At 32.3% G+C, this 26706-nt stretch overlaps 1 protein-coding gene across 2 annotated transcripts in view; it reads left to right on the top strand.

The window, feature by feature from the left end:
- Nucleotides 1–25803, top strand: part of LOC145692853 (serine protease gd-like) — a 53395-nt gene extending 27592 nt beyond the window's left edge. For both annotated transcript variants that reach the window (XM_081768372.1, XM_081768373.1), the window contains exons 3-10: nt 502–655; nt 3642–3755; nt 5539–5670; nt 6451–6612; nt 13058–13176; nt 15459–15626; nt 17369–17525; nt 19126–25803. In XM_081768372.1, the coding sequence (XP_081624498.1) occupies nt 502–655; nt 3642–3755; nt 5539–5670; nt 6451–6612; nt 13058–13176; nt 15459–15626; nt 17369–17525; nt 19126–19328 (1209 nt within the window). In that variant the 3' untranslated portion in view covers nt 19329–25803. The remainder of the gene's footprint in view (nt 1–501; nt 656–3641; nt 3756–5538; nt 5671–6450; nt 6613–13057; nt 13177–15458; nt 15627–17368; nt 17526–19125) is intronic.
- Nucleotides 25804–26706: the final 903 nt, after the last annotated feature.

The following is a 26706-nucleotide window of genomic DNA, read 5'->3' on the forward strand; positions in this document are numbered from 1 at the left end:
GTGTTTGTAAACATAAACACGTGGGACATTACAACATCTAAAGTAGAGAATAAAAAAAAAAACTTTTATTAACTTACAAGTGTTACCGTTGCTACAAAAATGTTGTTGATAAGATATTGTTCATATTTTTGTTACTTGTTGTGGAAAAATTGAAGATAGTTTATATTAGTTACGAAAGATCAGTGGAAAGCAGAGAACGTAATCATTGCTGACTTTATTGAAATTATTTGCAAAGGAAATCAATCAAAGGTTCCAAATATAATCTACAAGTTCTATGATGATTTGACTGCAATTTTATAACTTGTATATTTACCAATGACATAAATAGTTTAGCTTTCCTCTTTGTTCATGTTATAAATTTGTGTTTAAATTATTACTTTTCGATAATGTGTGTTTTTAGTTTATTTTTAAATATTTATGAAACATTGATTTAAACTGTGTAAATACAAATATTATATTAATGTTCCTGCCTTCTCTTTCCTTTACTTAAAAAAATCTTAGCAATATTATGGAAATATTGATCTTATAGACAGAAAGTTATCTGGAAATAGTCCAGCTCTATTGCGATATGAAGTGAAATTTCCTGTACGAAATCCAGTGCCTGTTGTTACAGAAGTTGCTATAAATGATCGTGTGCTATGCTCAGGACCTCCAGGTAATTATTTTAATGTCCTTATTTTATTATTCTGTCACATCATTTGTGTATTACATATTAATATCTTTTAAATGAAGGTGTGATCAGTGGCGTATTTAGGGGATCTATCGGGCTCAAGCCAATCCCGAAATAAATTTGTTAGTTTTCGTATTCCACGTACAACAATAGTCCTTCTTACCATTTCTAACAATTTGATTGATTTTCCATTTTCTTATGCTCTTTACTCAGAAATAATACTGTATTTATTAAATTTCATCCCATGTAAGAACTGCATTCTTTTTTCTTTTTTTCGTTCATTCTACCATTGTTTATTTTTCTTAGTTGTTAGTTTTTTTTTAGTTTTTCCTATCATACTCTGGATCGTTGTTAGTTGCGATTCAAGTCGGCCGTCGTCAGTAACACCAAAACTTAGAGGAGCTGATAAGCGAAACTGGTGTTCCACACTAACTGCACGTAAATCAACGTAACGGGACTTTAGTAATTAGAGAAAAGGGATATATACATCGTTTAGTTATAAAGAAAAGTAAATGCTTGATTTATTTATTTATTTAACAATTACCAGATGCAGCTCTGAGGCCATTTTATATAACAATAACAATAACAATGGAAAAGATTTGGGAAGGTATCGGCCAGGGCCTGTTTTAGTAGGTACCATCCCGGCATTTGCCTGGTAGAATTGAGGGAAACTCTGGAAAACCCCAATCAGGATGATCGGCAGCGGGAATCGAACCCGCGACTTCCCGAAAGCGAAGCCAACGCTCTACCACTTGAGCTACTTGAGCTAGTTAAAGAAAATCAAAAGGAGGGAATAGTAGGAGTAGTAATAGGGGCAAGAGGATGCTTCCTTTTTCTTCTGCGAATAGAATAAAAGGTTAGATTCACCACTAAATTTTTGTGTGTATCATATCACATGAGATTCACCAGTCTACAATTCTTGCCATTAAAACTGAAATCAGTATATTTCAGCTTCAGCTTGTCTCAACATTTTTTCTTTTCAGGTAAAACCATACACAGATAAAACTGAATATTTCCATTGTTTTCTAAACTGAAATCATTTAAGTTGAAATGAGATTACAAATATTCAACATGTGTTTGCAGGAGCGTCATTTCAGATTTGCCTTGGGACGGGGAGGGGGGGGGGATTCTCTACCGACATAAGAGTTTCACATTTTTTTCTAGTATATTAGTAGACAATTGATTAAAATATATTTAATTCTCAAACTCAGGTGGGCAATTGCACCCCTGCTTCCCCGCGTTGTGCAAAGCCCCTCGAAACAAAATCCTAAATACGCCACTGGTGATGATAATAGTGATATACGTTGCTATTGTCAAACATTTTACTTTAATTTCATCTGGAAATATATAGACACAGATTTATAGAATATTTTGATCCTGCCATCCAGTACATCATCAGGAACATATCCCAAATGGGGAGATAATTATAACAATTAGTTCAAGTAGTTAACTAGTATAAATGTAACATTTATGTCAGCAATGAACTCATTATAATGAACAACATCTTTATTTAACAACTCCAATTTATACACGCCACTCCACCATTATTTCTTTTAGATTATAATATTCTATCAATAACGTACAGTCCTCAGACACACTCAAAATACAATAGTATAACAGTGTCTCAAAAACTCATCTCTACGTCTTCTATTAGTATGACAAAAGTTGGAGGAATGGAAATAAACATTCTCATGATAATCCCTAGGGCTAGCAGATGACACTTTAATAATTTCTGCTCACTTTTACGACGCCTCTCAGACTAACTTTTCCTATATCAAACATTAAGGTATTTAAATGATTTCACAATAGAAGGTGAGTTTGACTATAAATTGAAATCATACACAAGGAATACATTTTTAATTAATTTTTTTTTACTTATCACCTTATTGAGTGTGCCAAAGTTTGAATTTTATTCTTCCAGCAATTTCAACTGCTTAAACTGTGGTCTTTTGGGATTAGTTACGACACTAAGATTACTTTTATGTGGATACAGCCATTAATTTCTTCATTTGATTGCACAAATTTTTATACAATAAATTGCACAACGCTAATCACTAAATATATACTTAAGAGAAAATGACCCTCCCCGTTAGTCAAGCTAAGACGCACGCATCCTTGGTTCGATTTCCGATGCAAAAACACAAAAATTAATTTCACCATTATTCATTTTCATTAACCATATGTCTCATTTGACCCCAAAGGCATAAACGTGGGACGTTAAACAAACAAACAAACAAACAAACAAAACAAAACAAAAAAAAAACTATTTCAATTCATTTAAAAGAAAATGATCGTTTATATTGTTTCGTCTAGTACCTTCACATTTTTTCAGTGTTTGTTAGTCTATAATATAATAAATGGTTCAAATGTTGAATCTAAGTTTTAATTTTAGTTAATAAAGCTATATATAGTGATGTACGATTGATTATCTAAATTGCCTCTATCCATATTGAGTTTTAGATCCGTTTGTGCGGATATTGATGTATTCAAACGTATTTTATTTTGTTTGTGAATTTAATCTATGTACAACATGTACGTATTTAATTCTTTGATTATTAGTAAATAACTGTACAAATAAAACTGATGTGATTGCATTTTCTTCTTTTGAATCGCAAAAGATTCTTTAACTTTGGTATTTATGTTACATTTAATCATAGCAATATACAAACTGTTACATTCAATTTTATAAACCCTGGAATGAGAAATTTGCGTTGTAACCAGTTAGAGCCTTTTCTATGTAAATGGAAAGTTTGAAACTTAATTGAATATTTTTATGTCACCTTCTGTAGTGTAAATGATAATCTAGAAATCTATTCTTGATCTGTCTAAGTTTTGATTTTTTAAAGTATCAAATTTGAATGCTTTTTGAGCCGCCTGATTTCATTTTTTTCGGTGGCTACTCTTGTTTAACTACTTAAAATTATTCATGAATACGTTAACTTAGAAGTTTTAATTCTTTCAATAATTTTAGCTTCCGGTCGATATGTGACGTCGATCACCCTTGAACATGCCTTATATTTACCCTTCAGTCTATCAATACCCAGCTGGGACCCTGACAATCATCCAGCAAATGAGCTTATAAATAGTAAGTATAATGTTTATAAGAAATCTAAAAATTGTTTAAGGTTAGTTATAATTGTTAATTTAGTTTGTAATTTGTTTGAATTTATATATATATATATATAAAAAAAATCTTGATGTTAGTTATAGAAGTACCGCTGACGTAAGTCGAAAGTACTCGTATGTATTTCTGTACTTTTTTTTAAACTGATACCTGTATAACTATCAAATTTTTAATATTGACTTAAACGAAAAATTCTTTTATAAAGTTAAAGGTACGCCACTCTCCATTCTGAAAATGACAATGAGGTCCATAGAGGGTCTTGTGGTGAGGTTCTACAATTCTATGACGGCAGCGAATCCCTCACGCGTATTTAAACTATGGTAGCACAAGAGAATGAATGGAAACACTACGATAGATAATAATTGCCATATAACAGACTGAGATGTAGTTCATAATCTGTGGTGCAAGTCATCTACGGGGTTTTGTTTTAGACATCATGATTGGCACCTAGTGTTCCAGGCTTTTTCATTCGCCAATCCACTTTCTCTTCAGGAAGACTGGACTACTTCGATACATCAGTTTACTCTGCATTTCCATAGTTCTGTGATATGTCTCATTTCTGATCTGTAATGTGGAACTTATGGAACTTACCCGCGAGAAATATCTTATATTTTCAAAGGATTAATATCCAGTTTATTTCTCCATCGTGCATTTTACTTGCAGTTTTTTCTAGCGTATGGTATGAAATTTTCTTCCTTGAATTCCTACCTATTATGTATTTATTCGCAATTTTTTTTTTATCCTTCTTAGTGTGTTTTTCCCAACAACTGAATAAATATGAATAACATATTGAGACGAATACTCGGACTCAATAGGAATGGGAATGTGAAATGGTGGAAACTTCATAACGAGGAACTCCATAATTTATACTGTTTACCAAACATTGTTAGAATCATCAAGTATAGGAAGCTCAGGTGGGCAGGTCATGTAGCTAGGACGGAAGAAAGTAGGAACGCTTTCAAAGTCTTAACTGGAAGACCAATCGGAAAACGACCATTAGGAAGACCCAGGAACAGATGGGAGGACAATATTAAGATGGATCTCACAGAAATAGGAATACAAAGTAGACACTGGATTCAATTGGCTAAGGATAGAAGTCAGTGGAGAGCTTTTGTGAACGCGGCATTGAACATCCGGCTTCCATAGGCTATAGAGTTAGTTAGTTAGTTCTTAAAGTATGGTGATGTTTAGCTGTGAAGAATCATATTAAGGACCTTAAATTTTACTTTTTGGCTATAATGTATATTTAAATCGTAATTAATATAAAACTTTCATAAAATACACAGAAAATGCTTCGCTACACATATATTTGTGATAAGTTTCTTATTATTTAGTAGGCACTATAAATTATTTTCATCCTCTATTCAAGTGGCCACTATTCAGTGTTTATAATCTCTGAGCACTGTGGATGAAGACGGCTTAGAAACCGTCGAAAAATTTATACAGCCTTCAAAATATTAATGAAAATATTTACAAGAGGTATGAATAAATAGCATAAATCTCAAATAATTATCCGCATTTAATTAGGATAACATATAGCAAATAATTGGCAACTCTTCGTTTTAGATATCAGTTTTAGGTGTAAATCAACGTATTCGTGTAATATTTATACAAATAATTGTTTATATATTATTTAAACAAAACTTTATATCAGTAATTTTTTCTTACTTCTGTGTTTTGATAGTAAGTGCTACTATATATTCATATTATAATCAAATGATCTGTTTTCTGGTTTCTTTTTTAGATTCCAAACCACGACCTCAACTTCCAGAAGTTACCAGACCAACAACACGAAGGACAACAACTAGAGTAACCACTACTACTACTACTACTGAAACACCAGTAATAGTAACTACTCGCAGAGGTCATGAGCAAGGTATAAATTAAAATAATTGAACATACATTTATTGTTTTTTTTGATTTGTTTGTTTATATAATTTTTGACTGTCACAATTTACAGCTTTTATTTTCATCTATCTATCTATCTATCTATCTATCTATCTATCTATCTATCTATCTATCTATCTATCTATCTATCTATCTATCTATCTATCTTTATATGTATATACAGGGATGCAAATAACCACTCGCCCACTCGCCCTGGGCGAGTGGTTCATCGGTGCGGGCGAGTATTTAATGTCATACCGAAGGTAGGTAAATTATTTCTATTGTGGGATTTGGGCTAGTAGTTTTTTTCTTGGGCGAGTAAAATTTTGTTTCTTATTTGCATCCCTGTATATATATATATATATATATATATATATATATATATATATATATATATATATATATATATATATATATATGTATTAATATTGCGACTTGTTTCCATATTCTATGCAACTTCCACTGAGTAAATTGAGTAAAATATATAATTTTTACTTCATTTCAACACCATAATTCTGTGTTTCTCATACTTCTCAGTAAGATATATGAGTAAGGCATTGTTATGTTGTCGAAAAGTAATTAGAATTGCATGCTTTGTTCTATTTATTAGAATCGAACGAATGGAGCTTGAATAGAAAATTGCTTCCATACTTAGTCTTGGCTCTGTCCTGGAACCTTGATTACGGTGATTAAAATAGAGAGAAAAAAATTAAGAAACAAGCTTAACATGAATTTTAGTTTAATTTTTTTGGTGTCTCTCTCTTTACAGGAGGCTGTGGTATTCCTCTTGTAGCTAATCCATTAATTGTAAAGGGCCAGACAACAGAAAGAGGTGATTGGCCATGGCAAGTAGCCATATTTTTAAAAACTGATCTTGGACTAGAATTTCATTGTGGTGGAACTCTCATCAATAAAAGGCATATCGTCACGGGTAGGTTAACAACGAATAATTTTATAACACGATATTCGTATGATCAGAAGTTGTCATACTTCAAATAAACTTAAATATCGTAAATATGTGTTTACAATGTAGATCACATGTGTTTGTAATTACGTATACAACAATCAAACTGTTTATATTAAACTAAAATACTTACAATCATCATTATCCATATACGAGATGAATTTAAGTTATAACTGCTTCATTTTTTCTCAGGACTGGCAGCACATAGAACTCTGGCGGCAGTGGTGAGAGTGATGACTGTTTTTGATACTTACGATACTTGTCGTTTTTTCGATTTGCGTGGTGTGACACCGCTTGAAATTTATCGTCAGTTGAGTAAAACATGTGATGATGGTGTCGTGGATGAGTCTAATGTGCGTTCGTGGATGTGACAATTCACAGAAGGCAGAATATCGTGGGGCAACAAACGAAGACAATCTTGGCCTCGCACAAGTCGGTCTGACGACATGACTGGGAAAAGTTGTTTTGGAAGACCACCGAATGAGTATAGAACACACCGCCTTTAAAGTTGGCATTTCCGTGGGATCAGTACACACTGTCGTCAGACCGGCTTGTGCGAGGCCGAGATTGTCTTCGTTTGTTGCCCCACGATGTTCTGCCTTCTGTGAATTGTCATATCCACGAACGCACATTAGACTCATCCACGACACCAACATCACATGTCTCACTCAATTGGCGATCAATTTCAAGAGGTGTCACACCACGCAAACGGAGAAAGTGGCGAGTATCGTAAGTATCAAAAGTATTCATCACTCAAACTGCTACATCTAGAGTTCTGTGTGCCGTACGGTATTGGCATCTCTGTCACGCATTGAAAACGAGTGCTGTTTTTTTTTAAAAAAAAAAACAAGCAGCACGTTTTATCTATCCTGAGAAAAAACAAAAAATATTGAAGCCGTTATAACTTAAATGCACCTCGTAATCCACTTCACTTAATACAATGTTCCTTTAGTGTCTTATTTTAAGTTGTTTATTCCAGGAAATTATATAGAATCATAAGTAATATTTATACATACAAAACAAATAAACTACTGTGAATACTTTCGATTATGAATAAATCATCATTAAATAATAATAGTAAAGTAAATAATAATAATAACAAGCGAGTTTCGTTTCATAGTGGGAAATTACGGTAAACTTCCAAACTATCCGAATTCAATACCCAAACTTGAAGTAGTACAACTATAACTACTGGTTGCAATAGAGGAATAAGATTAAAGGTAGAACCTCTTCCTTGGATGCTGAATCCACATCAAAATATCATTACTCACTACCCATTATTGTTTTTGTTCTATTAACTAACTAATTCTATGGCCTATGGAACACGGAAATTCAATGCCGCGTTCACAAAAGCTCTCCACTGACTTCTATCCTTAGCCAACTAGATCCAGTTTCTACTTTGTATTCCAATCTCTGCGAGATCCATCTGAATATTGTCCTCCCATCTGTTTTTAGGTCTTCCTAATGGTCATTTTCCGATTGGTCTTCCAGTCAAGGCTTTGAAAGCGTTTCTACTTTCTTGCATTCTAGCTGCATGACCCGCCCACTTAAGCCTCCTAGACTTGAGGACCCTAACAATGTTTGGTAAAACGTATAAATTATGTAGTTCCTCGTTGTGAAGCTTCCACCATTCCCCATTCCCGTTCCTCTTGGGTCCGAATATTTGTCTCAGGGTCTTGTTCTCAAATTCTTTCAGTTTACGTTCTTCCCTCAGAGCAAGCGACCATGTTTCGCAAGCATACAGAACAACAGGCATGATTATCGTTTTTATATTTTAAACTTCAAATTCCTCGACAGAATTCGCGACGACAAGAGGTTTTGAACTGAATAATAACAGGAATTCCCTGCTTTTAGTCGACATTTAATTTCTTCGTGAATATGATTTTCGTCTATTAATATTCATCCTAGATATTTGAAAGTATCCACTTTGTCGATAGTATTATTTAATATTTCAACGCATCCATAATTTGCCGTATTACGGTTCCGACGCACTTCCATGTATTTAGTTTTCTCTGCATTTACTTCTAAACCCATGTCCCTGGGTTTTTGTTCTATGGAGATTAATATTGAAACCACAAGTGCAAATTGATGTCTTCATTGTGCGATCAGTGTTGTAACTGAAAAATTGTAGATTTTCACCACGTTTGGTTTGAATAGATTGACAGAAGTTGAGACAAAACCCATTCTTGGAACACTGCATCTGTGTCAAAAGAACGCTTTTCGACATCTCACATCATTTTTGCTTTGGAAAATAAGCATTCAAACCGGCAGTACTAGTAAATTTCAATCACTTCCGGTTTTGGTAAAGTTGCTGATAGTGATGGCATGTTCTCTTGAAATACTGAATGGATTGCAAAAAAACAGCTTGTCACTATCTATTAGCGTTTTTGCTTTGTGATGATAAACGTAGAAACAGGAAATTGTTAACTTGAAGCACTTTCGGTTTAACTGGAACTTATTCTTGGGGTGTTGAATCGACTGCGAAAACCGCCTCTCGATACCTCTTGTCATTTTTGCTCTCCGGAAATCAGTATTAAAACCGGAACTACTAATAAATTTAATTCATTTCAAGTTATGAGTATAGTGTTAAAGGCTAGAGTTATATGTTCACTTAAGGCGATGAATCGATTGCAGAAAGGTGCTTGTCGATAACTATTAGCATTTTTGTTCTATGGTGATAAATGTTGAAAACGAAAATGGTTAAGTTGATCTCCGTCAGTTTTGAATATAACAGGTGATGGAACCTATTCTTGGGATGCTAAATTCCGGAATTACGAAAAACCAATTCTCGATATCTCTTACTGTTTTTGTTATGTTACCTATCAACAGACGGACGGAGATAGCCGTCCTTTAAGAATTCCGACACTTATGGAAAGCTAATAATAAATTGAAGTTAAAATCTTCCCTTAAGAAACAATTAGACAGACAGACACACACACACACACACACACACACACACACACGTTCTGTGCACCAGATTCTAGGGTATGGAGTCGATGTATTTTGTTATACAGAATCCAAATTTCGAAACCCCAAGACAATCGATCGTGTCAACTGTTTTTATGGGCGAAAAACTTTAGCGATTTTCGATAGGGAGGATACACGTAACATAGCCATACAAAAAAAAAAAAAAAAAAAAAAAAAGTCTGTGCAGTGGAACCCAAGGTATGGGTTCGATGTGTTTTGGTACACAGAATCCAAATTTTGAAACCCCAGGACGATTGGCCGTATCAATTTTGTTTCATGGGCGAAAAACTTCAGGGAATTTTGGTATGTACGACAGCATATACGTTTTTTTTTTGGGCCACAAAACAAAATTGATAAGGCCAATCGTTCTGGGGTTTCGAAATTTAATTCTGCGTACCAAAATTTACCGAATCCATACCCTGAGGTCCATTGCACAGATTTTTTTTTTTATATGGCTGTGTTACGTGTATTTTCCCTATTGAAAATCGCTAGTTTTTCGCCCATAAAAAATTGAGACGATCGATCGTCCTGGGGTTTAAATATTTGGATTCTATTTAGCAATACACACCACTGGGGTCCGATGCACAGAACTTTTATTTTTTTATTTTTATTTATTTATTTATTAATTTTTGTTTATTTATTTATTTATTTATTTTTATTTATTTATTTATTTATTTATTTATTTAGTGTGTGGCTGTGTTATGTTTTGTATTCAAAGTAGTTTTTGCGGAGATGCTTCAGATTTAAGATAGAAGAATTTTAGTTTTCCATCCTGGTTTGTTTGTTTGATTCATTTCTAACATTTCTATCTTGAATCTTGTACATCCATTATCAAGAGAAATGGACATCTATAGTCTGTTGAGATAGTAAGAGCGATTTTAAGAAAGTAATTTCAAGTAAATTTGAAAGAAAAAGAACATCAGCCATTGACAGAGGTTGGAGATGCAGGAAAGTTAATAACATTCCAGTAACAATACTGGCTTTGTTGTCAATTTGTAGTTGATTGTTTCCTACATTCTGAGAATGTATAATTAATAATATAATCATAACAGTAATGAATTATTACTAGATAAAAAGTAGGAAACGATCGAATGACTCACTGAATTGCACAAGATATTTCTTGTGTTTCGAAATTCGTACTGTTCATACCTGTCTGCATTGATTAATTTTTCAGTACATAGCAAGATATGTTTTACATAGAATAAATATATAATATATTATTGTCACGAAGTACTATTAATATACGTATATTATGATATCTAAGATACTGTTAACACATTGTACACCACGAGAGTTTATTTAACTCGCTTTGTGTTTAGTCAAGAGACCTTTGACTGAACTCTACTTTCAATGAGTTAAATATGCTTTAAGTATATTATGTAATAGACATGTCAGCTCTTTATGCTGGCCTCTCATTTTACCATTAAAACTCACGGACGCAAATCAAATAACAAAACTACATTTTTTTCTAATATTGAAATCTATTGCACTTCAGTACAAACTAAGAAACATTTTGTTACCCAAGGTTGGTTCTTATTTAACAGTCTATATATTAAATAAATTGTCCTTACTTATGTTGTACAATCACTAGTTAAAATTAATATATAACCCCTGTGTGTCCTTTTCCAAATAACTTCTGAATGAATTGACAAATTGAAATCTTCGACAAAGAAAAGTGAGTTAAAATATATCGATTTCTTCAAAATTTATTTAGAAAAGAGCGTACAGGTTATATACAACTTTTGCTAGTAGCTGTACCATCATAGCATACCTAGGCAGGATAATATTTCAGGAAACTAAAGGATGCCAATCTTAGAAATATTGCACTGCTAGTTTTAAATCGGATGTTGCAAACATTGTGCCCATTTATTTGACTCATCAAACATTGAAGACAAAAAACTTATCCTGGGTTGCTCTTAAGAATTCTCAATATTCTCTACCACTACTTCCTAGTTTTTATTGAAACAAACCAATAACAGCAAGCATGAAAATATTTACAAATATAATACTTATGCGTACGAAATGCTATTAATATAAAATACTTATTTTAGGACCTCTGGTATAATATAGAAATTTGATTACAAGATAATTGTGGCAACATATAAAGTTTGCATCATGATCTTCTAAAAAAGGAAAGAGTTGTTAGTTTATTTAATTGTATTTTGTAGATACTATCTGACTTACGGAATTTTTAAGTTTTCTTTATTGTCTCTGAGTCATTTACTAAAATTCAAGAAAGTAGAGATGAATATAGAGAAGATCCTTAAAATTTCAAAAAGTGTAACAGAGACAATAGTAGTAAAATGTGATAGTATTCTTGGCATAAATTTATTTCAGAGAATATACGTACGAATTATACTGCATCATTAGATTTATTAGTTGTTTTTGGAGGCCCTATTACAAAATGATATTTAACTGCCATTGCTTAATTGTAGCAGTTACGGTACTTATCTTTCCAGACTCATGACTCATGATTCATGACTAAACAAACACAGCAAATAACAATCATCAATTATGAAGGAAATCATACAATAAAACGTTTTTGAAAATCTATTTAAGCATACTGTAATAGGAAAAAACTTTAAAGGTACATGAAGGAAAATAATAAATAAAAGTTGCTCCCAATATGAGACAGAAAATAAGTGTCCCAAGGTTTGGAGGATCTAAACTTCCGCGACTTTAGGAGTTAAGGAAATGGTATAGTCAGCATCTTTCTCCGACCAGCTCCAGCTCACAGTTTGCCGAAGGACCCCATTCTAAACAGGTTGGGTGAACATGAGAATCACATTGGAAATAGAGTAGATGGAGAAAACCTCCTGCCCCCAGCGAGAATCGAAGCTGGGCTCTCGGTTAGTAGTTGACACTGCTGCTCTAATAATAATAATAATAATAATAATAATAATAATAATAATAATAATAATAATAATAATAATAATAATAATAATAATATAATGTAATTTATAGCAACCTATTTTACTTACAATAAAATATATATAACGATTTGTAATTGCTAGTAAATATTTACATGAAGTAAACCAATTCATTTTTTTTCAAGTCGCAGTGTGATCTGTTTAGATATTCTTCGACTGTGGAAGTGATGTTAATTATGATAATTATTTGTTAGTACCTTGCACATTAAGTTAATGCGCACCCTCTCTGATTATCTCTTTTAAATAGGTTGCAAAGTTATTATGTAATTTTATTTTATATTAATCTAAATCTTCCTTACCCATATATTCGAAGATTAAAATAAATAGATTATCATTTCCATGTGTGTGAATGTATGAGTATCTCCGTTGCTCTTAATATTTATCTTCGAAAAGAACATATAAATTGCCGTAATTTTTTTTTCAAATACCATTGAATTTCTTATGTGAAAAATTTGTAAGCATATTTTCCAAATAGCCCAAGTCATTCGTGTCTATGTTTCCAATTTACTTTTCAGCCGCACATTGTATTCATTATCCATCTAGAGAACGTTATTCTGTAAGCTCATTTGTAATTTTCATGGGAAAATATAATATTAGAAACTGGACAGCAGAACCTGGAAGTCAAGTGCGTGAGGTAAGTTTAACTGTTAAGTGAAATCACTCAAAGAAAAAAAAAAAACTGTGTATAAAATTTAGAAAATACTTACCTCTGAATGTCCCTTACTTTCTTGTAATCTTCGTATAATTTCAATAAGTACTCTATCTTGCTCGGTGGTTCGAAATTTCTACTGTAAATTTACATAATATCTTAAGAATGTTCCTTATTCTCATCCTATACTGGAAAATTAGTTTGATGGTTCATTCAATTTGTTAAAAGTACATTCTTCTACAACTATATAACTTCAAGCATGCAGTGCGGGAACCTTTCCTAAACGTTTAGAAGACTTTAAGGAAATGCGTATTTCGTTTTACGTTAATTACAAGAAGCCAAAGATCACATAAAAATTAAGAAGGATAATTTATAATCTTCAATTGAAAAGTGTAACTCCATTTTTCATCTGAGCAGTATAGAAAAATAGTACAGGATATCATTGTACCATCATAAAATATAATGTAAGTTTATAGTAGGAATTTCAAAGTCGTTGAGGAAGACAAGTGTAATTTTCCAGTTATTTCGCATTACAAGCTTGCTCTCTTTCTTGTTTATTTCAGAATCTAACTTAGACTTTTGGTATGATTTTAATACATGATGAAGTATTCTTAATTTACATCATGTTTCAATTTACTTATTAATCTTTCAATATATTAACATTGTATATATTCTTATGTGTTTATGAAATTTACAACATTACTAATAAAAAGCAGTACTCGTTGTATCCATTTTAGTACAATCAAAAACCTAGAAAAAGAAGTGGAAAGTAATATACAATTTAATTTTCAAGTTTACGAATTGCATAATTTTAACATTGATTTTATAATTTGTCTCAAGACTCATCATATATTTTATGAGAATTATTTGATCAGTAAAAGAAAGAGGAGAATATACTCGATCTAAATATTCAACTAATTATAAGGTAACGTTAAATTTAACAATTTCAGTTTGAAATTTTTGAAATTTTGGATACGGGTAATCTCACAATTAGTTAGGAAGGCCTAATTTGGATATCTGTCAGAATTTCCTGCCGTAGTAAACAATCTCGATATTTACAAATGAATTGAACAAACTTTTAAGAGAATCAAACCTAAATTTCAGTAAGACTTGTTTCAAATAAAACTCTCATTCATTATATTTCGATTAAAGTACACTTAAGTTTAACTTTTATTCATATCAATATGTGTATAGATGTATTTATATCGTTTGTTGATCTCTATAGCAAAACCTATTAACTAGCTGGAATTATAACAAGAAATTTAAAGTGTTGCATATGTAATAATAATTATGAGTTTTACATTCTTTTTGATATGACGTATAAACACAATTGTGAAATAAATACATTATATTTATTATATTCACAACGCGTAGTGAATCTGATATTAGTTGTATTATACTTGCATCGATTACTGAATCAAAGAAAATCGTAAAAGAGATAATAAATAAATAAAGACATAAGGAAATAATAAATGTAATAAATATAAAAATAAAAGTAAAGATACTAAGTATTATGTCAATGTACTTTGCATTAACGTGCATGCATCAAATTAACGTTATTCTACCAGGGAAAAAGCTACTATCATCTTGTAATGCATGCATATTGTTTAAAGAAGTCTGATATTCTTAATAGTTCTATGATTGATAAATAATTTCTACTTCTACAGACATCATCTACAGTATATTGAGATCTAAGTTCTATCACATATCTATGATTCTAACAGCTTCTATACACAACCTATACTACACAAAAGAGGTATAGTACAGAAAGTTTCTGTTTTACTAACTACATTCTATATTATCACATAACAACCTAAGTACTAGAACTCAAGGTAAAATAATTATATATGCTTATACACTTACAAACTAAAATTATTGGCAATTTTCCTGTCGGTTTGTTCCCGAAAGCTAATCATGCTAAATTCAACTTTCCACGTCAACCGGAAGTACCATTTTATTTTATGCCAGTCAGTTCATGTAGTTTTATATATAGTTAGGATTACAATATAGTAAGAATTTTTATCTTTCTTATTTGAATTTACGTTCTGTAATAATAATAAAAAAAATAACCCACTTGTTTAAATTACTCTGATAAGAACAACAATTCAAATAAATAAATTAAAAAAAAAAAACAAATTATAAATAATGGAACATTGATTTAGAGTACTGCAATGGAGACTTTATAGTATTCTAAATAGCCATAGAATAATAAGTTAGAAAATATTACAAGGGATGTAATGTATTTATTTATTTTTTTCTATTGGCAGCCAGAAGAAATATATCTGCATCCGGATTATTTCCGTAACAGTAACTGGGATGCTGATTTAGCTGTAATTGCATTGAAGAATGAGGTCGAGTACAATTTCTACATTCGTCCAGTGTGTATGTGGGATAAAAGCAGCAGTCTTGATGTTATTGTTGGTGAAGTAGGAACGGTAAGAGCTCAATAATTAAATTAAGTTATATTCAAATTTTGTAACAAAGAGATTATTCTAACATGTTTATTCTGCCGATGAATAAGAATAGTTTTTTTTTTTTTTTAAAAAAAAGATAACCAAATAGAACTAAATAGCACGCCTGCATGGTAGATGGAATTAATGTATAAGTCGAGTCGAATATTGGCTTATAATATAACAATATTACCTCTAACTTAAGAATAGAAACATGGTATCAAAGTGGCGTAGTCCTCACCTCTAGAGCGTGGTATCCCTTGCTTGATCCTAGGCCATGTGAGATTATGGTAGACATCACAGTTTTCGTGAGTTTTCTTGAGGTTCTCTCACATTCTCATTTTACCAATTCCATTCACAATATTCACTTTCATTAATCAACCATCTTCTTTAGCCCGCAGGGCACAACTGAGAGTCGTAAAACCAAAATATTTAATTTTTCTTTCTTTTTTTCTTTTTTCGCAGTTTTTCTTGCAAACTTTGCACGTTACATACTTACTTTATTATTTAGTTTATAAAAATAAATCTATTTCTTTGAATTTTGAAACTTATTACCCATTTTCTTATAATGAACAAATTCAATTTAAACACATTTTAAATAGACCTCGCACAACGCGATTTTGTACAGTACGGACATTTCTTGGAACTAATTAACCGAATCATAGCAGGTATTCCTTTCTATACAGTTTTTAAACATTGATCTTTTCTATTATTTATGAGTAGTTTGGGTTCGATCTCACGAATTTCTGTAAAGGAATCGACCACTTATGTAGTTAAATGTTCGGACATAAGTCCAAGTTTGATCCACCTTTGGAAAAAAACAGATGATTTATGGTTCGATTCCGTGACGTTTCTTTTCCGGTCACTGTCACTTAATTGTAAAACGTGCGGTTCGATCCACATTAATTTATATGCATGGCATATAGCTAAACTTACATTTTACCAGAAACGATTCCAGATCAATGCCTCATCTCATAACCTGAATAAACAATATAACTTCACCCAAACAGGATTCGAACACAATTTAGAGTTCTTTTAGGGAGGAGGAGATCTCCATCCCGCAACCACCTTTGAATCACGGTGATGGACCTATATGCATGCAACTTCATTACTTGTTATTATGTGTAGACACGTGCACCACAACATGCACAAATTTACTAACACCAACGTATGTTAACATGCCACCTACAAAGTTAACAAGACCATTTATTATCACATTTCAATTTGAAATGATCCCAAAATATTTTCGTTTGTCGAATTTTATTTTGTGACAACGATCTTTTATTTTATTTTATTTATTTATTTTTAAAAACCACTTACGTATGTGTCATTACAATAACACTATGAATTCATTTTCACTAACAAATAGAATACACAACTGCTTTATACAATTTCGAAAAACCAATAAATACTTGACAATTACAAAAGAATTATTATTATTTTTTTATTTAACCTTTCAGTCTATGTATTAAAAGGTCATGAACCGCACGATTAAATAATAACACGAACAGATACGCGATTGATGATGACTCGAATAATAGATATTTCACGAAAATATTCCTTTCAGCAAGCTGCTTTATCTTTAATATCAGTAACTAATATCAGTAACTCATGATATTAGTTGTTCATAGTTGAAACGTAACTTAAAATTTTCTCCTGGTACAGCACCGTCTACATGCTGTTGTATTGCGATGTAGTTTCTTGATTGATGTCTTTCTGTTATTTAGGTGGTGGGCTGGGGGAAAGGAACACCAGATTCCAAAATCAGTGAGACGCTACGAAAAGCACAAATTCCAGTCGTATCTCAGGAACAGTGTTTGAGAAGTAAACAAGAATTCGTGTCGTTCACTTCCAACAGAACATTCTGTGCAGGATTCAGAAATGGTAATTTCCAACAATTTTCTAATACTTAAGCTAAAATATACTTTAAAAAGTTTTTATGATAGTACTGAACTATGTGCTCTATTATTTGTTTAAAATTCATCTATCCAAAGCAAATTTCAATGCATGTTTCTTTGTAAGTATTGGTGTGTTCTTTGTTTCTGCTTCTACCATTGTGTCCGTTCCGCCTTTTTTTGGTTTTTCTTTCTTCTATTTTGCCCATCAATTTTTTGATACATAATAGTAATGAAACTTAATCTTATAAAGGTAGATATAACGTAACATATGTATGGTATTTAAAGTAGATAGGTTCGTAAAGTTATTTTACAATAAATTAAATAAAAATAAGTACTTTCCTTATTAGAATAGGTAAATTACTTTCTGCTTTTAGGAGCTTTTTAATTGTTTTCTATTTTTAGCAGGTTTTTATTATTTTCTGATTTTTATCGTTTTGTTTTTGAAATTAGTTAAATTTTTTAAAATTTATTTTCTATACTATCTAGGCTCTCTTATATATGTCTTTTCTGTACGTGTTGCTCTGTTCTTTCTTATTCTTTCTCCATTCTTGTTTCTTTTGTTTCTTTTTCATTTTCTCTTTTCTTTATTGTCTTATTTTATTTTATGGTCTTATGTGTATTGAAGGAAGGAAAATTCATACCACACTGAAAAAGAAAAAAAAGTGCGTAAAATATGGTTTGGACCAAAATCTTGCGGACCAAAACTTCGCCTGGCCAAAAGCTCGCCGCCCAAAACCTCGTGACCCTAAATCTCGCCTGACCAAAACCTCGTGAGCCAAAATCTCGCCTTGACAAAACCTCGCAAGTGAGACAGTGTTTTGTGTTATTTTAGGCGTTCGCAAGATCTCTGAAAATATTAAGCAGATAACTTTGATATTTTATTTGAATGTTTTCCTTGCATCATAGAATAAAATGATGTTTGGCGAAATGTGTGTCTTAAGGGGGGATTGGAGTGGGCTTGATTTTTTTTGTCACTCGCCAAATCTCTGAAAATGTCTTCTTCTTCTTCTTCTCATTATTATTATTATTATTATTATTAATAATAATAATAATAATAATAATAATAATAATAATAATAATAATAATAATAATGATAATAATAATATGCAATTGCATAATAAGAAACTCATTGGGTTAATTTTATGGAGAAGTTTCATTCCATTAAGGTTTTGGCCAAACGATGTTTTGGGTACGCGAGGTTTTGGCCCGACCAGATTTTGTCCCACGAGATTTTGGGCGGCGGGGTTCTGGCCACGCGAAGTTTTGGCTCATGAGATTTTGGGCAGCGGGGTTTCGACCGCGAGATTTTGTCCGTATTTCTAAAATACGCATAGCTAAAATACAATGTTCAAATTAATTCTTTAAAAATTAGGGTACGCAAAATACATGGTCGTGTAAATTATTTGACGAAACACGATATTTCTTGAACATATTTTAAATAGTTTTACTATATGACAAGTTATGAGAGAAAATCAACTAATAGTTTCTTCTATTTTTTCAAGAGTTGTGCGAAAAATGAATATATATTAAATAAATTAATCTAAATAATTTGCTTTTAAAATTCAGTTTTTGATTTCTATATACAGGTACTGGTCCTTGTAACGGCGACAGTGGTGGGGGAATGGTATTCTTGTTACCAGATTCAAGAGGAGTCAGAAGATGGTACCTTAGAGGAGTTGTTTCTATTTCCTTGCCAAGTGAAGATAGACGGTTCTGTAATTTAAATGAATACGTTGTATTTACAGATATAGCAAAGTATTTCGATTGGATGCGACAATTCCTTACCTGAAAATAATGTTTGTAAACGTAGTTAGTTTGTCTACGTTGGTGCATGTATGTGGTGTGTGCGTGTGAGTGTATATAAATAGTATTTGTAAGTATTTAAAAAATATGTGTTCCTACTACTTCCATAACACGTATGTGTATGTAAGTTCAATTTTTGATATTATATATATATATATATATATAGTTTTGTTAATGCTAATAAGAAACAAAAACAGTGATGAATGAGTTGAAATTTTTACCACTTTGTAAACTGAAGAGACATTCTCGAAGAATCAGGATAAAATTGAGAGTAATCTTTCAATGTTTCGACATCTAAAGTTGTTCCTATTCTCAAGGTATATCCAGGAAGACTAGAGAGTCTCAAATTGGCTAGAAGATCCAGGCAACTGACTGAAAAATACCAACATACCCTGGTATGTATTAATAAAAGAAAACTGACCAAAGTGCTAAGTATATACAAGGTTCCTACTGATTTGCAGAAATTATTTCCCTGACTTTCCCTAATCTTTGGCAGAAATTCTCTGACTTCTAACATTGATAACATTGACATAAATAAGGAATAAATAACACTGAATATTTATATATAAGAACATTTATTCTATAGAGACAAATAATAATCAATTGCTCATACATATATTCCACTTATCTCCCATAAATAGGTATTATAATGGTTGGCTAAGGTGAAATTGGTGTATAATTAATGTTAGAAAAAAATATATTTTATAAAATTTCTCTGACTTTCCCTAATTTCCAGTCTGCTTCCCTGACCTACATCATTTTCCCTGAGATTTCCCTGACTTCCCTGGCCAGTAGGAACCCATATATTAATAGAACTTGTGTAATAATTTCGGAAATGTAACATCTATGAAAGTGTTACACAATTTTTTTTAATATATATATGATACTTTGATCTATTTTGTTTTATTAATATATGTTGAAAATTTCCAATGCTATAATGAACAATATACAAAATGCTTTGATTGTTACCTTATTAGGAAGCATTAACAGTTTTAGAAAAGGTAAGAAAGTCGTTATGATCATACTGAATTTTGGTCATCAAACCACGATAGAACAACCTATGAAGGCGAAATTCGCTTAAGTTATGTTAAGAAGGTTGGACTACCTATACAATCAGTGATGTTTAGGGTGACAAAGTGTTCTGCATTGTAGTTATGGACATTACCCAAACTGAATCGATTCAGTAGTAAACGCCTTTTTTTTAAAAAAAAAAATGGGATGTAAAAATTAAATAAAATAGTGTATATATGTACAAAAACTCACTTTTCTTCTCATATGAAGTCATTCTATTCGTAATAGTGTGAGTGATATTTTAGCATTAAGACTTACAATGAAGTTCGATAGAGACAAGGGACAAAGGTAGGGGCAATCCAAATGAAATCGACCAATGATGGTTGCTGACAAAATTTAGCTTTTTATTAATTTTTTACCTAAGTTTGTATCACATTTAGGGAGTTGAAAACGGGCATTCACTTATTTTTTAATTGCGCAGGTTTTGTGATAGCGGCCATTTTGTATAGGCGTCTGAGCACATTTTGAACTTTTTAGTGTATTCCGTTAACCGCTGTAACATTTTAGGTTTTAAAGATAATGAGTTCAAACCAAAACCATATGAAAGATAATGAAATTGACAATATTCTATGTTTTCTGCACTTTGAGACGTACTTCAGAAGGTCGAGAAAAGAAGCTCTGAACATTGAGGTTGGAAACCTAGAAATGGCCATTTTGGAATGTACATTTTGAAACGAAATAAACGAGACTCACCTTCAGTTCTTTGTCCACATAGAGACTAGATAATAGACAACGTCCTAAACAAGTTTCAGATCTGAAAACCTTATACTTGATTTTTTGGAAATTTTTAAACTTTGCGAAGTTTCGAAAATCGTGTATTTTCACCATCAAATATCTGAGGAAGGACAGAAGTGAAAAATCAAAAATTTGCACAAAATAGACGACAGTTATGCAGTAACAAGTGGGTAAAATTGCATCACTGAGACTTGAGCAGTTTCTGAGTTATAGGGGTTTTCTTTTCACTGGGACTTAATATCATGAATCACCATTGGAATGAACATAAACTTTGTAGCTAAATTCAAAATAACACGAAAGTAATGTTAAATGGTTAAAGTGTGCATAATTTATGAATCATATTTTGTACAAAAAACGAAAGTCATCCGTTATTTCTTTTCTGCCTAAGCGCTACTGTTAAGACATGAGTGAGGTAAATAGTTGAGTAATTGTGTACAGAGTTTGGCACTGATATTGAAAGTACGGCCTGTAGTAGTTGTGAACACTGTAGGCGTGAGTTTCTGGCGAACCTTAGTAATTGGCACCCACACTTTGTCATTCGTACATAGTTTAAAAGAGATTCTTGGGCAATGGGGATGGAAAAAGTGATCAAAAAGATCGTTATTTTCCTGACTGATGTCTTGAATTCCCCAATCCAACATTTCTGTCATAAATAGAGGCTACGATATCATTAGGTACAAATGACAATATGCTATGTTCTGGAACTACTGAAGTACTGCAATCAGTAAATTGATCTGATTTGTGTTTTCGTCAGAGGTACAAATCTATGATATGATCTGGTATTAATAATTCGTATACAAGTAGCAAATCTTGATTTTCTTGCTGTTTGACTGCACTTCTTCTGATGAAATATAGATAAATTGTATGCCTTAGATAGTATATCAACACAAAACCTGCACATCTGTTCAGTTTTTAAAATCGTGAATTTCACATCACTGCAACAACTTATACCTCAGAAATTACTCAGGTCTCAGTGATGCAACTTTACTTGTTACTGCATAACTATTGTCTATTTTGTGCAAATTTGGGATTTCTCACTTCTGTCCACCCTCAGATATTTGATGGTAAAAATACACGTTTTTGAAGATTGGCAAAGTTTAGAAATTTCAAAAAAAAAAAAAAAAAAAAAAAAAAAAAAAAAAGTACAAGGTTCTCAGATCTGAAACTTGTTTGGGACGTTGTTTACTATCTAGTCTCGGCGTAGACAAAGAATTGAAGGTGAGTCTCATTTATTTGGTTTCAAAATGTACATTCCAAAATGGCCATTTCTAGGTTTCAAACCTCAATGTTCAGAGCTTCTTGTTCCAACGTTCTAAAGTACGTCTGAATGTGCACAGAACACAGAATGTTGTCCATTTCATTATCTTTCATATGGTTTTGGTTTGAACTCATTATCTTTAAAACCTAAAAAGTTACAGAGTTTATCGGAATCCTCTGAAAAGTGCAAAATACGCTCAGGTGCCTATACAAAATGGCCGCCACAAACAAACCTGCTTGTCCAAAAAATAAATGAATACCGGTTTTCAAGTCCCTAAATGTGTAGCAATCTTAGGTTAAAAAAAAAAAAAAAAAATCAAAAATAAATAAATTTTGTCAGCAACCTTTGACCTGGAAATTGGTCTATTTAATTTGGATTGACCCAGTAGTCAAAAAGTTCCCGAATTTGGCATTTATGATATAGTCATAATAAATCTTGTACAGTACAGTCTTTAATTGCTACCTAGGTAATTATGAACTTAACAAGTGTGAACAGGTCGTAACAGACAGTGTACGAGAAGTGAAGTTGGATGGAGAGGTATGTAATGATTAGTTGGCGCAATATCGCAGTTCGAGGAACGCTCAACTTTAAATTGTTTTAAGGCCATCAAAGTCTTGGAAGCATTTTCTCCAATTTCCACATGTACCGGGTTATCATAAAATAAGTATCGCTGTTCAAAGAACTCTGGAGACGTAAGCACTTGATAGAATGTAACCAAACCTGCTAGGAGTGTATTTGGGAACATGCAGAAGCGAATGGTGTAGAAAACAAAATTAGTTCCAATTTTCGCCACCAGAGGTAACTATGGCGCTGTACAACACCAAGTAAGTGCAGCGTGGAAGAAAAACGACGCTAAATGATAAGAAAGGCTGTAATTACCCCTCCTGTGGGTCTCGTCGCATTGATTACTAATGTTATTAATACCCCGTGGTCAGTGGTGGATTTACGGGGAAGGGCATTTGGAACTGAAACGTCTCTTTAAAATTCTTTAATATTTTACAAAAGCGAAGTTAAATGTTAGTCTTTCCTGTGGTCCCTAAAACGCAAACTCCCTCCAAAATTCCAAAAAAAGATTAGTGTTAAATCTCGCCTCCAGAAGCTATTGTGTTTCTGTTCAGTGTTAAATACGGTGAATGTAGTATGGAAGACAAATTATATTGACATTCAATGAAAGAAAGGCCGTAATTATGCCCCCGTGCAACGCGTGGCATTGATTTGTACGCTTATTAATAACCCCGTGGTGTAGCGATGTGTTATGAGCTATGATGATGTAGAGGTCCTTGAGCAAGGAAAATGCATGGACTAGTACCGTACGAGATGATGATGGCGTTCTAAGGACGAGACCTATAGGGTAACGTGGGATCCGACTCTCGTGTGTCTTCACCGGAAATCGAACCCAGGACCCCTTGAACACAATGCAAAGAGTGTGGGGAGAAAAAAGAAGCAAACATCGGATCGCCATCAATTCTCTTCTGACACATAGTGACCCTCAAACCCGTATCACTGAAACACATGCAGGCGGGAGTAAGCGCCTGGAGAGATAATTACAGTCTTTCTTATCATTTAGCATCACTAGTGTCGTTTTTCTTCCACGCTGCACTTCCATGGCGTTGTACAGCGCCACAATTACCTCTGGTGGCGAAAATTGGGACTAATTTTGTTTTCTACACCAATCGCTTATGGATGTTCCCAAGTATGCTCCTACATAGTTTGGCTGCATTCTTTCGAGTGGTTACGTCTCCAGAGTTCTCTAAACAGCGATACTTATTTTATGATAACTTGCTACATGTGCAAATGGGAGATATTGCTTCAAAGACTTTGATAGCCTTAAAACTATTTAAAGTAATAATACTTTAAGGACAAAATTGGTTTCAAAGGTATCCGTTTCGCCACCGTAGAAGACATCAAAACCAAATGTGATGGCTGAACTTCGGAAGATACCAAAAGAGGACTTTCGTCGGTTTCCAGCAATGGCGGGAACAGTGGTACAAGTGTTTGTTCCAAAGATGCCTATTTTGAAGTCGATTAAGTAAATGTTAGACCGAATAATAGATCTATTTCACTCTTGATCGATGTTCTATAGCCCTGATCCTTGGATATATTTTGAGCCACACGAATAAACAAAACTAATATGGTACCAAAATGTCGTTTATTATACCATTTATGTTCGTCGTGATCTCTCTGATGTTATTTATATTATATCTTACAGTAACTCTGTTTCTATGTCGACACTCAACCTATCGTCATGGTTACCCAAAACAAATAAATACATACACGAAAACATTGATTTTTAAAATATAATTATTTTTGTCTTCTTCTTCTTCTACCATAGAAATAGCTGACTAGTACATATTTAAAGAAATATCACATATTGCCCCAAAAAAGTTTAAAAGAATACAACATATCGTTGTAATGTATACTTATATTGTAGCAATAAAAAAACTGCAACAACATTCCGGGAACTTTTTGATTGCCCTTGTATGTGATTATATTTGTTGTAATTTTGTTTAAGAGTTACGAGGAACTGTCCCAGTAAATCAATAACAAAAAAGTTTTCAGCCAAACCTTGTTCCCAATCTTTTATTATGATAGTGTCACTCTAGATATACAGGTTTGTTTTTTACTAGCTTCAGAAACGAAACTCTTCCTATCCTTTCAGATTATTTGCTGATTTACAATGTTTTATGACAGAAACCATAAGTTATAATGACTCAGGATTTGATAAGTAAACTCATTACATGGTGAACAACAAGATTGTAATGTTTAGATGTCATGTTCTGAAAATTTCTTTTAAAAAGAAACTTCATTCTATTTACGTTGCTTTTACGTAATAAAAGCACTATTTTATTCTTCATACAGCCATTAAAAAAAAAAAAAAAATCCGTTCCTAGTAATTTTTAGAAAGGAAATAATTTGTTCCTTCAATATTCAACTGTTTGTTCTTCTTCTTTTTTATAAAAATAGTAACTTTTAAAGCATTATATGTATGTACTGTGTATATATAAAACAGTAATTCCAATCCATCACTTACTTCGTACAAAGAAATGGGTAAAGATCCTTATTATTTCAAAGTATAATGTTCTATATCGTAGTTGCAGATGTTATTGAAACTAAATCTGTTCAGAAGTAAATGTGTATGTTGAAATAAAAAAAAAAAAAATAGTAAGGAAATATTGAGAAATATTCAGAAATCTCTATTTACACTTTCGTTCTTTTCAAAATATTCTACTTGTAACAATGACTTACAAGCAACATCTTCACTATGTTACAACATTAATTGATTATTCAATATATCGATGTCTCATACAGAGAAGACGACCAGCTGTAGAATATCTACTTTTTGAACTTGAAAAACTAATAGTACATTAAAATTAACGTTTGAACATACAAAGACAAATTTGTTTATTTATTTATTTTGATTTCAAAGACGTAATAATAAATCTGTTTCTACTATTTATAGAAAAACTATTGCAATCAAACATGTATGCGTATAAAAAAATCAGTTCATTCTAACTCATAAAAGTCAATATTCTGATAGTCTGAAGCCAGTATGCTCCAAAGGCGTATAGATTGGTTTCAACATTGGAGGAATTAGGTGAGAAAATTGTTTATTTTTCAACTTAAAAGCTATAGCTACTATGACATGGTCATCCTTGGCTTTTGTTCGGCTCGCGCCAAATAAACTTTGTAATGGACAAACACCGTGTGTTGGGGTTTTCTCGGGGTTTTCTCTTTTTCTCTCCCTTTCTTCATTCCACCATTTCATCCATTTCTCATCAGCATTGTCTCCTTTAGCCTAGCCGGCATAACCGTAGGACGTAAAAAACTTAAAGATTTCATTTCATTTTCATTCCGAAACTAGCTAAAAGGTACAATCTAAAATTTTGCTTTAAAAATCAAAAATAGGAAATGTCCTTAATGATTACAAAAATTATTTTGTGGATCGTATCTCGTTAAATGATATATCTTCGCATGAGAACTAGAGGAACGTAACTCCAAAAACGCGGTTTTCGTTTTCTTCGTGTTTGGACTTAATTTTGAAAGCCCCACTTGGTATAAATGGAACGTAATGCCACCTGTTCTTCTTGTCGAACATCTGTTGTAATGTAGCTCAATTACCATCTTATTAAAAATACATTTCTCTAAGAAAATAATATTTTTGTCCTCTCGCTTGTAAACCTACGAAAATAGAGTTACGTTCGTCTGGTTCTCATGCGACGATATATGAGATGAAATGTAAATGTAAAGATTCATATATTAAAATAATTAAAAACAATATTAGTACTAGGAGAAAGGAACA

The sequence above is a fragment of the Thermobia domestica genome, chromosome 8 (assembly GCF_964235325.1).
Source record: "Thermobia domestica chromosome 8, izTheDome1.hap1.1, whole genome shotgun sequence".
Taxonomy (NCBI): Eukaryota; Metazoa; Arthropoda; class Insecta; order Zygentoma; family Lepismatidae; genus Thermobia; species Thermobia domestica.